Source organism: Geotrypetes seraphini, chromosome 1 (genome assembly GCF_902459505.1).
Source record: "Geotrypetes seraphini chromosome 1, aGeoSer1.1, whole genome shotgun sequence".
Classification (NCBI taxonomy): Eukaryota; Metazoa; Chordata; class Amphibia; order Gymnophiona; family Dermophiidae; genus Geotrypetes; species Geotrypetes seraphini.
In genome coordinates this window covers 155328647-155341011 of record NC_047084.1, presented here as the reverse complement: position 1 = coordinate 155341011, position 12365 = coordinate 155328647, and the positions used below count along the sequence as shown (strand labels likewise).

The following is a 12365-nucleotide window of genomic DNA, read 5'->3' as shown; positions in this document are numbered from 1 at the left end:
TAAAAGAATGTTATTATGCGAAGATATCTGACTCTTTTTTCTCATAGACATTCCAAATAATACTGTATCATAAGACAATGCCACGTGGTTTTCCAATAAATAATTTACTTAATTCCATATTGAGTTCCAAAAGGCTAAAATAAATACAATGAAAGCAGTGCATGCAAATAGATCTTATGCATATTCATTGGGGGTAATCCTGAAAACCCGACTGGATTCCGGCCCTTGAGGAAGGACTTTGACACCCCTGTTTTAAAATGTCATTTCTCCATCTTTGGTCCCTACATTCTCCAAATCATTCACAAATGTCTTGTTTCAGCAAGTCTACTAGTGGATTGTAAACACTATCCAATTATCAAAAACTCCCAAAATAAGTCTACGGATTGTGCAAATTACCGACCTATAGCCAACCTCCCATTTCCTCCTGTTTACAATTACCCTTTCCCAATCAAGTCTGTCTGTTGTATGAAGATTCTGTCTATTATCTGCTGTTTGTTCCCCCATTTTATATTTTTAGCTTTTAATGCTATAAGCGTTTAATCAAAATTTTAATAAACTATGAATAGAGGTGGTGGAAATGAACATTTTGTCCCGAGGATGCACAAATGTGGAACATAGTTTTAGGAAAAGGCTGAGATAGGTAAAGGAGGAGGATTTGCGTTAGGATGTTTAATGGAGTGTTTGTTTGTGTGTTTCTACCTAAGATAAATCTCAACTGGGCAGATTGGATGGAGCATATGGTCTTCATTTGTTATCAATTATTATGCTACTATATTAGTACACTTTCTAGCAGGCCCTATCTTGAAGTGGTCTGGGTACCTCTTCCAGGTTAGTGTAGCGGTCATAGTCTGTGTAGGTGAAGATTCTAAGATTCTTCCTGCCACCTGCTTTCTCCAGCTTCAGGACGTCCTGATGATACTGGCGGTCAAGTGGACTCTGACAGGCAGCCTTGTTTTGGTACAGATCATATTCGAACTGAAAAATCAGCAGAAGAGTATCAGATTTGAAACATAGTAATGAAAGATAATACCTACAAGTCAAAGTTTTTATCTTATTTTGGCAAATAGCTAATTCCATTATATCAGATTAAGGGACTATCTCAATTTATCACAGCATCCACAGAAATATACTGGGTTCCCACACCTTTAAATTATCACATTCAGAAGAGACTTCAGGTGATAGCAACCTCTTTACCAAACCCAATGAGCAACATTTTTTTAACTTAAGTCTGGATGAAAAGGCATATTTTGCTGTCTTTATTTTTATAAATCTTTATTCATTTTCTTATGTTACAACAAGTGTTTTTAAATAAATTCATTATAAACTTGAACAAACATACTTGATTAACTCACATATTAATATCAAATTTAACATTTCTTTAGAAAATCAATATATTATAAAGTTATTGAATATAATAATCTCCCATCCCTCCCTCCCTCCCTATCAATACAGAATGAGAAATCTTTATTCATTTTCATATGTTACATCAAAAGAAAATATAAAATTCATATTAATATTTCAGAAAACTAAATTTATATAATTCTTAGTTAATATAATAACCCATCCCCTCCCCCCTCCCTTCTATTCAGTAATATATGAATTAAATTTTTAAATTTATTCTTTCCATATATCATATTATATATCAAGTATTAATATATTATATAATATTTAGAAATATGATCTCATCCATTTTTTCTCTCTAATCAAATTCTATATATGGGAAAATTAATCATTCTTTACAATATTCAGTTAATGGTTTCCATATTTTTTGAAATTCATTTATATGTCCTTTTTGTATTGCTATAGTGAGCTCCATTTTGTATATATGGCATACAGAATTCCACCAGAATGTGTAATTTAATCTGTCATGTTTTTTCCAATTGAATGTGATTTGTTGTATTGCTATTCCAGTTAAAACAAAAAGAAGTTTGTTATTATTTGATGATATTTGACTTTTTGCTCTCATTGTTGTTCCAAATAATATAGTATCATATGTCAAGGCTACTAGATTTTCTAGCATCCTATTAATTTGGGGCCAAATTGATTTCCAGAATGTTAAGATGAATGGACAAAAGAATATAAGATGGTCTAATGTCCCAATTTCAACATGACAGTGCCAGCATCTATTAGATTTAGAGCTATCAATTCTATGTAAACGTGTAGGGGTCCATAAAGCTCTATGCAAAAGAAAAAACCAAGTTTGTCTCATAGATGCTGACACCGTACATTTTAACCTCCAAGACCAAAGTCGTGGCCATTGAGATGCACTAATTTGGTGCTTTATCTCAATGCTCCAAATGTCTCTAAGACCATTTTTTGGCTTTTTATTTACAAATCCAGATATTAATTTATACCACTGTGCAGCTTCATGACCTGTTGAATTAATCTGGAAACATAGGAATTCCAAACTGTGATAATTAGTAAGATTTTTCCATTCAGGGAACCCTACCTGAATGGATTGCTTCAATTGCAACCATCTAAAATATTGTGTTTTTTTAAGATCAAATTTATGTTGCAATTGTGAAAACTCCAGCAACTTTTCATTTTTTATTATATCATCTAAAGTGCGAATACCTGCTATCATCCAATCTTTCCATATTATTTTGAAACCGCCAATTTTGATCTTGGGGTTTAACCAAATTGTTTGATTTGTTGATTTGCTAATTGGAATAGGAGTTAGATTACTTATGTATCTTAAAGTTTTCCATGTATCCATAAATATTTTATGTTCTTTGTATAGCCTTGGCATTTTGATACTAACTACATGACTAAGACGTAAAGGAAACATGAGTCTCCATTCAAGCCAGAACCATTCTGGAATATTATCAGTGGGCTCTGGGAGGATCCAATACATACCTTGACGTAAAATATAGGCTTGATGATACCTATAGAAGTTGGGAAAATTTACCCCTCCCTCCGCAATTGGTCTTTGTAATGTCACTAAAGCAATTCTGGGATTTTTCCCAAGCCAAATAAATTTTGTCAATACCTTATTTAACTTTGAGTAAAAAGATTCTTGAAAGAAAACTGGTATCATTCCCATTTGGTAACAAACTACAGGTAAGATCATCATTTTAACTGTTTGTACTCTTCCCCACCAAGATAAATGTAAAGGATTCAATTGTTCACACATCTCTGTCACTTTTTGTAATAAACATTTTTCATTAATTTTCATTGTGTCTTCTAAATCTTTTGAGATCCAAATTCCAAGATATTTAATAGTATCCTCCTTCCAAACAAAAGAGAATGTATTAAATAAACCTTTTGTACAGTGTACATTTAATGGAAGTATTTCTGATTTATTCCAATTTATCTTAATATCCTGAAAACTTTCCGAATTTATCAATTAGTTCAAGCAATTGTGGAATGGTGGATTCTAGATTCCTCAAATATAATAATAAATCATCAGCATAAGCTGATATTTTGTATTCTCTATCTGAATGAGGTATACCTTGTATTTCCTTTACTTGTTGGATTGCTAATATTAAGGGTTCTAACACTATATCAAACAGTAAAGGAGACAAGGGACATCCTTGTCTAACTCCTCTCTGTAGATTAAATTTTTCTGAAAATGTATTATTAATATATAATCTAGCAGAGGGGGAGTTATATAATGTTTGTATCATTTGTATGAATCCAGGACTTATACCAAACCATTCCATAGCCTGATACATAAATGTCCATTATTCTATCAAAAGCCTTTTCTGCATCTAAAGAAACAGCAAAAGTAGGCTCATTCATTTTCTTTGTTAAGTATAACATATGGAATGCTAATCTGGTATTATGAGATGAATGTCTTTGAGCAACGAATCCTGTTTGAGGCATACCTATAATATGGGGAAGAGCATTAGCCAATCTTAATGCAAGTATTTTTGCTAATATTTTTCCATCTACATTTATTAAAGATATTGGCCTATAGTTTGAAACCAATGTGGAATCTTTATTTGGCTTTGGCAAAACAATAATTAAAGATTCTGCTATAGTGCCATTTATACATCCTTTATTAAGTTGATATTGAAAAAGATTTAATAAATAGGGTAATAATAAATTTTGAAATGTTTTATAAAATTCCACTGTATATCCATCACCACCTGGAGCGGATCCAACTCTAAGGGATTTCAATGCTGTTTCTAATTCTTTTAATGATATTGGCTTTTCCAAACTTCGTTTTATATGTTCAGGAATTTTTGGACCCTCTAACATTTTCAGAAATTCTAAACCATCTTTTTCTTTATTTAAATAAGTCTCGGAAGTATAAAGAGATTTATAAAATTTTAGAAATTGTTTTAAAATAGGTTCAATTTGTGTTAATGTGTCACCTTTTTCATCTTTTATAGCAATTATTTTTGATTTCTTTTTTTTCGCTTTGAGATAATTTGCCAATATTCTTCCCGACTTATTTGAGTTTCCATAATACAATGCCTGCTGGGAGAATAAATCTTTTCTTATCATCTTTGATGAGAATTCATTGTATTTTACTTTAAGTTTTAATAATTCTTGTATAGAATATTCCCATTTTTCTATTAATTTTGATTCTAAAATTTTTATTTCTGTTTCCAAATTAGAAAATTGTTTTCTATTTTGTTTATTAAGATAAGCCGAATAAGAAATAATTTGTCCTCTTATTGATACCTTAAAAGCATCCCATAATATTTCCCTAGAGATCTCATCTTTATCATTCATTTGAAAATAATCTTTCATTTTTGTTTGAAAATTCTCACAAAATATTGGGTCAGCAAGCAGTGTATTATCAAATTTCCATATTGGTCTATTTGTATTTTGATCTGTGATTTTAATTTCAATCCACACTCCACCATGATCAGATAATATGATTGGATCAATGGCAGCTTGTGTTACTTGATGTGCTAGGTGTTTTGATATAAATATATAATCTATTCTTGAAAAAGAATTATGAACATGAGAACAGAAAGAAAATTCCCGTCCATTAAAATGAAGTATTCGCCAAATATCTGTCAAATTACAAGTTTGTACCAAATTATCTAGTCCCATCGATTTCATATATCTACTTGGGTTTTTATCTAATAAAGGATCCATAACAGCATTAAAATCCCCAGCTACTATTAGATTTGAAGTAGCCAGTGGTAAGATCAGTTGTTGAAGAGTCTTAAAAAATTCATTTTGTTTTGAATTAGGGGCATATATATTAAACAACGTCATGGTTGTATTTCCCATGGATATTTCCACTTTTACCCATCTTCCATGAACATCTGATTCTTTTAATTTAAATAAAGCCGAGCATTTTTTATTCACTAGAATAGCAACACTTGCTTTTTTCCCTATGCTTTATCCAACCACCTGTCAACTTATTAGATTCAATGTTTGAAAGGTGGGTCTCTTGTATGCAACATATATCTGCATTTTGCCTTTTTAAGAACAGTAATGCTTTTTTCCTTTTTATAACATGATTTAGACCATTAACATTCAAAGATATTATTTTAAGAGACATTTATAATTATAATTTTTATAATATATTTTCTATATAATGATATATAATGTTTTTTATTAATATATTTTCCCAATATACTTAATAAATTATAATTTCCTTTTATTACTTCTATATCTTCTTTATATCTTTCTTTCTCAATCCCTCCCATATCCCTATTTCCCTCCCTCCCCCCCCTCTTATTAAATATGAATACTTGGATACGCAAGATGAGGTTAGGTTAAAATAACTCCCCCAAGCTAAAATAAAATATTCTTTATTTACTACTAATAATTTATCTCTCTTCATCTAATATATTTCCTATAAATCTAGCAAATAAATATTTTCTTATATAAATTTTATATAAAAAGTTAATGTATTTAAATCCATATAAGAAAATATTATCTTATCTTTTGATAACTCTATATAAGATTTATCAATGAGAATTACAATCTAACATATATTTATCAAGAATCAACTTTACATTCATTATACTGATATCTAATATTATTATTATTTTAATAGTACTATGTGGATCATGAAGTGGAGTCTGTGTGTCTTAAAATGTCTTTATATAGGTATATTTGTTGCAAACAGTCTATTTTTCAACCTTTATTCCAATTTGTGTTGTGAGGAAGAGATTTAGGTAAAATTCCCAGTTGTAAGACTCCTTTATTGAATCTTGAAATGAAGCACTTATTTCTTTCTTTAAATTTGAGATACTTCAATCCATTAGTTTTTCAAATCTTAAATCTCTTTAGGAAAGTTTGCAGAGTGACGATATGAGTTTTGTTTAGTTGTTTTTTTTTTCCATTTGTATTTTGATCCTGCACATCTTACATTTCTATTTGAGGCATTTAGTGCTATGGATGTAAGTCAATATTCATATTCCTAGATTTACTTTAGATTCTTTTCTTTCCCCCTACTTCTGTCTCTAAAAACGTTTTTGTGTTGCCTATTATTTCAACCTTGTAAGATTCAGTATTCCTCTCTCATTGTTTCTGCTAAATAGTCTAAGACATTCATCATTTCCTCGAGAGAGCAAGTAATGAAGATGTTTCCTGACTAGGGACTTGCTTTTATTTTTGTCAGTATCGAGGACATTCCGTCAGTCAAAGTGTCAGAGAAATAAAAGCGCTGAACAACTTCGAAGCTAGTTCAGTATTCGAGAAGGAGAAAATCAGTTATACCTTACATACAGCATAGTCTTTTTTGGATTTATTCTGTGTTATTCCAGACTGAATCTCCTCTCTTTCATAACAAACTTAGCAACATTTTAGAATCGGAGAGGAGTTATTAATTAGTTTTCATGAACTCCTATCATTACATATTCAGCTTGTCTCGAAAAGGTTATCCGTGGAAGGTGACGCTTTCTCCCTGGGACTCTTTTTTTTTTTTTCAAAAGTACAACATCCCCTGTCACCTCTATATTCTCCAAATTTATCTAAAGAGAGTAAGTGGTCTACCTCAATAGTAAGCATCACTCGATATATATAATTCACTGTTTCTTACACATAAGGAGGAGGTGGGGTGTAGGAATTAATTAAAGTTTGAAATAAAATCGGCAGAGAGATTTTTAAGAGATAGAATCAAAACGGAAGCACTTCCTTTTACAGGATATTCTCTCTGTTGTCCAATCTCTTTTTGTTTTGTATTTTGTAACTCCCCAGCAGCGTGATTGGAGATTTTTCCTGTCTATCAACCACATTTCCTGTTTGTATATAACCACTCCCATATTTAGTTACCATATTTACTTCTCTGTAAATGTAATGAATTCCATTTTCATTCGGATCTCCATTTAATCCACGTTTTCTTCTGTAAGTACATTTTCTTCAAAATATTTATAAAACTTTCCTTTAAAAAGTATAAGTTTATGTACTCTTATAAAGTTTGTTTTATTTCTTTTATTTCCTTCAAAGAATGTTGGTTTTGTATAGTTCCATGTGTGTGCTGTAGCACATGTAGTTCCAGTCCGTTGTTTTTTGAATCCACTTCAAAGTTCTAAATTTTAACTGTAAGTCATATTATTAATAAAATCAATTCTTATATGGTGAATATTTTAGTAAAGTATTAATAAATCTATACATACTCATTTTCTCATTAGGTTTTCCATTAAGATGTTTAGGATGTCATGGGTTGTTCATATTGGTCCAGAAATTCTTGTAGTTTTGTTGGATCTGTAAAATTCTGAGTTTTATTTGCAATAGTGATCTTCATTATTGCTGGATAAAGGAGCCCATATCTAGCCCCTAAAGATTTCAGTTGTGGTCTCATATCTAAAAATTTTTTCCTTTTTAATGCGGTTTCCCTTGCAAAATCAGGGACAATATGTATTTTTGAATTTTGACATTTGAGATTTTTATTTTCTTTAGCTAATTGACAAATTTCCAGCGCTTGTTGATGTCTCAGTAGTTTGAATATTAATGTCCTTGGTCCAGTTTGTGAAGTTTTCCTTTGTGTTGGTATCCGGTGTGCCCTTTCGATTTCCAGTGGTGTTTTAAATTTTAGTGGTAGTACTTTAGGTAGAAAGTGTTCCAAAAAAGTAATAGGATTATTTTTTTCTACCCCTTCCGGTATTCCTATTATTCTTAAATTATTTCTTCTTTCACGGTTCCGGCTGTCTTCAAGGTCTCTTTTAATTTCTTCTACTTCTTTCAATATGATTTTGTTTTGTCTTGCGTTCAGATTGAGTTGTTCAAAGTTATCTTCTATTAAGTTTATTCTGTTTTCCGTCACTTCCACTCTTTTAGTTAATGCTGCTGCATCTTCAATAGCTTTTTGTAGTTTTTTGTTGCTGTCCAGAACAATTTCTTTAATTTGTCTTAATTCTTCCATTACATCGAGGTTGTCATCTGATGGCAATGGAGCTTTTGAAGGAGTAATACTTGGCTCCGGTTTTGATCGTTTATTACTTCCTGTACCGGATCCTCCTGCTCCTAAATCGCTTTTGTTGTTTGCTAGACGTCATTGTCTTTCAATATTTAGATTTTTTCTTTTGAATTTTGATTTTTTTTTTGTAGTAATTTCAAAATTATAGCTTTTGAGCACGGAGCTATTTGTTTACCCGACCATCGGAATGCGCATCCAAGCCACGCCTGCTGTCTTTATTTTTTTATTTCAAAAACCCACCATGCACTAGCAGAAAAAATCCGCTATAATAAAACCCTTAGCGCGCCTGCGCACTTCAATCTCCGTGTGGCTGTGATCAGTGATCCATGGCTTTATGCCCCCGCATGTGCAGTAGGAGCCTGCGGAGGTTTGCGATGCGTGTGGTGGTTTCCCCAGCAACGTTCCTGCCCCGAGAGGAAAGATGGCAGTGTCGGATTCTCCATTACTGCTTCTTGGCCTTCTTCTCCGTCGCTGACGCATGTCCCCACTCTGTCACTCCCATGGAGCTGTGCGGCCGTGGGGCATTTGCTAGGCTGGCCCACAGACAGGGAGGAGCAGGGAAGGGGTGCTGCTGGACAGGGGGAAGGTAAAAGGAAGGGAGAAGGGCTACTACTGGACAGGGGGAGCAGGGAAGGGGTGCTACTGGACAGGAGGGAGGTAAAAGGAAGGGAGATGGGCTACTGCTGGACAGGGGGAGCAGGGAAGGGGAGCAGGGAAGGGGTGCTGCTGGACAGGGGGGAGGTAAAAGGAAAGGAGAAGGGCTACTGCTGGACAGGGGGAGCAGGGAAGAGGTGCTGCTGGATAGGGGGGAGGTAAAAGGAAAGGAGAAGGGCTACTGCTGAACAGGGAGAGCAGGGAAGGGGAGCAGGGAAGGGGTGCTGCTGGACAGGGGGGAGGTAAAAGGAAAGGAGAAGGGCTACTGCTGAACAGGGAGAGCAGGGAAGGGGTGCTGCTGGGCAGGGGGAGAGACAGACAGACAGGAGGCAGGGAGAGAGATAGAAAGACAGACCCACAAGGGGCCAGGGAGAGAGACAGACAGAAAGAAAGACAGAAAGAAAAAGAAAGAAATGCCTGTCTACACATCTATTCTAGCACCTGTTAATGTAACAGTCTAAAAAACTAGTACACTACGAATATTTTTAGAAAAGGTTTTGCTAGTTCATAAATTTCCTAAAGCAGCAGTTATAGAAATGAATGAAAAGCTGGAAAACAGGAATAAGTGATGAAAGTAATTTACATTGTCAGCATGAGTTAAGCAAAAGGCACTGGCCCACAAAGTCACTCACCTGACTGAAGAGCTTTTCCTGCCAGCCAATCACAGCCTCTTCCTCATCATCAGGCCGATACCCACCTGCAAACATCACATTAGCACTCTTTAAGCTATATCAGAACCGCTTTCACTTTTCCATATGAATTATAGAGGAGCACAGTAGCTGTTGCCAAATACCTCTGTTTGCTCTCCTTTCTCTCTAATCATCTTCTTTTGCCCTCTATCTTTCTCAAGTGTTCTGTGATTGGTTCTGGCTATTTTTTCGTTCAGTGGAAGATCATTCCATATATCATCCTCTAACATTCTCCTTTGTTTCATGACCTTTTAATTCTTTGAACCATTCTGTGAAATGCTACTCTCCTGTACTTATCATATCCTGACTAATATCTGAAAGTTGCTATCATTGCTGTGTTTCCCTTCTCAAGTGCACAGAAACAGAGAACATGAGAACACAAAATCGATACAGCTTATCCAGAATGCCCATCTAAATCAACTATTAACTTCTCTTATCACTTCCTCGTCCTCAGAGATCATCTGTATTTGTCACGTGCTTTCTTGAATTCAGATACCATCCTCATTTCCACACTCTGCGGTGTTCCTTAAGTTCAGTGTAGGGTTTGTTTTGCACACTCAGTACCATTTTTATTTAACTGAATTTAAATTAGGGCTGCAGAGAGATTAAAAATTTTAATTGTGACTAACAAAAACCACAAGCAGTTCCTGAAATTAAACATAAACCATTTGTTTATTTGCAGTTTCAAAAGTTAACAATATTGATTGTACCAAAATATTATTCTTCAGGTAATATAGAAGACGTATATTAAACTTTGAAGCTGTATCTTCAGAATGTGCTTTCTGTGTGGTTTGTTACTGTATCAATCAAAATCTAGATGTCATCAGTGGAATAAGATTTCTCACAGCTTGGCACTCAGTTCTTGCAATTTGCCAGCCGAATCTTCAAAATGGATGTTTTGAAGACTGTAAGCCCTCTGAGGACAAGGTAATATCTACTGTACCCGAATGTGACTTACTTTCAATTGGTATGAGCTAAATCCAAATGAATAAAACATCTTATGCTAGGGCACTTCCAGTGCTCTATGGCTCGAAGTAAGGTGTCCTTGGAAAAGTAAAAAAAAATTTGATGACAAATGTGCCGTTTTCTTTTGGTTAATTATATGGTTTTACTTTTCCCAAGGACACATTACCCAACAGTGGAAGTACTCATGTTGCTCCTTGTGACCCTGGGCAAATCACTCAATTCCCAATTACCAGTTGTATATAAATACTGTAAATAAATAAATAAATTCATTCTTGATCTAAACCAGGGTCTCGCAAACTTTCCGGCCGGTGGCACACTAAATCCAGTACCCCAGCCGGAAGGCACCTGGAAGTGCGTGGTTGTTGACGCGATGATGTCACACGCATGCATATCATTGCATCGACGTCCGTGCATGCGCGGAGGCCCATTTAGCCAAGACCCGCTTCGGTGGAGGGATCTGGGAGGAGAGAAGATGCGGGGAGAGGAGGAGAGATGCCGGCGAGGAGGAGAGTCATCGCTGCGAGAGGCATGTCCTGTAGGCAATCAGCCGGCATGGATGACTCTCCTCCTCACCAGTGTGTCGTGGCACACCTGAAATCTCAGGAGGCACACTGGTGTGCCGCAGCACACAGTTTGCGATACAATGATTTAAACAATGAACAAAGGCCAGGATGTACCAAAAATTGTTAAGACCGATTGGGTCACTGTGGGTAGATTGTCTGATTTTAAAACAGTGAATGATGTTCAACTGACTTTGCATGCAAATTAGTTTCATGGAGGTCAGCTGTAATCCCACCCCACTAGTCCTTGGACAAGTGACTAACACATGTGCAGAGCTGGGAGGGGAAGCCCCAATGTAGCCTCCTGCCACTCAGCTGTTCGAGGCAGTAAGGCTATTTTTTTCCTTTTTTTTATGGCACAGATGTCCCCATTAATAAAAAGAGAGTCATGATGCCTCCCCTCCTCTGACGACAGCCACCCAAAAGGTGAGGCAGGAGGGATGCCCATTCCCTCCTGCCTCGGCCACCCAGACCTCCCTCATACACACCCCTCCCCCTCCCCTGGCCACCTGGACCACCCTCACACCTCTGACTACCCAAAACCTGGACCCCGACACCCCCACGCATTCTCCTTCCAATCCCTTCAACCACTCAACCAATAAGTCCCCAAGAGAAGGCTCTGGTGGGGTGGGCTGGGGGGAGTCATGGCAGAACCCCCCCCCAGCTCAAGCACCCCCTTAACACCTTCCCCTCATATCTTGTAGAAATCCGGCAAGAGGGATGCCCACTCCCTCCTGCTGACAGGCTCGCCTCTTCAAAATGGCAGTCCTTCCTCTTCCTAGTGCATCCTGGGATGCATTGGGAGGGGCCTAAGACCCTGATTGGCTCAGATACCTAAGGCCCTACCCATAGGAGCAGCTTTAGGCACTGGGAGGGACCTAAGACTCCAAACTGGTTCAGAAAACAAACTGAGGGGACAGGAGCAGTTCCCTGGGAAGAAGGTTTAGTTGGAAAACATGACTGACAGTTTTCTGCAAGCAACTTGCTGGTTCAGATACAAGACTCTAGCATTCAGGACTAGTACACATTGCACTAGAACATGGGTTTACTAAAGGTAAATCGTGCCAAACAAATCTGATTGAATTCTTTGACTGTGCGACCAGAGAACTGGTTCAAGGACATGTGCTAGATATAATTTACTTAGATTTCAGCAAAGCTTTTGAC

The 12365-nt window shown here is 35.9% G+C and overlaps 1 protein-coding gene across 1 annotated transcript in view; it reads right to left on the bottom strand.

The window, feature by feature from the left end:
• The window catches only part of MKS1 (MKS transition zone complex subunit 1), a 93560-nt gene that overhangs the window by 68070 nt on the left and 13125 nt on the right, over window positions 1-12365 (bottom strand). Inside the window, exons 3-4 of the mRNA XM_033940395.1 lie at window positions 9619-9683; window positions 820-975 (exon numbers count right to left, since the gene is read on the bottom strand). Coding sequence (XP_033796286.1) covers window positions 820-975; window positions 9619-9683 — 221 coding nt within the window. The remainder of the gene's footprint in view (window positions 1-819; window positions 976-9618; window positions 9684-12365) is intronic.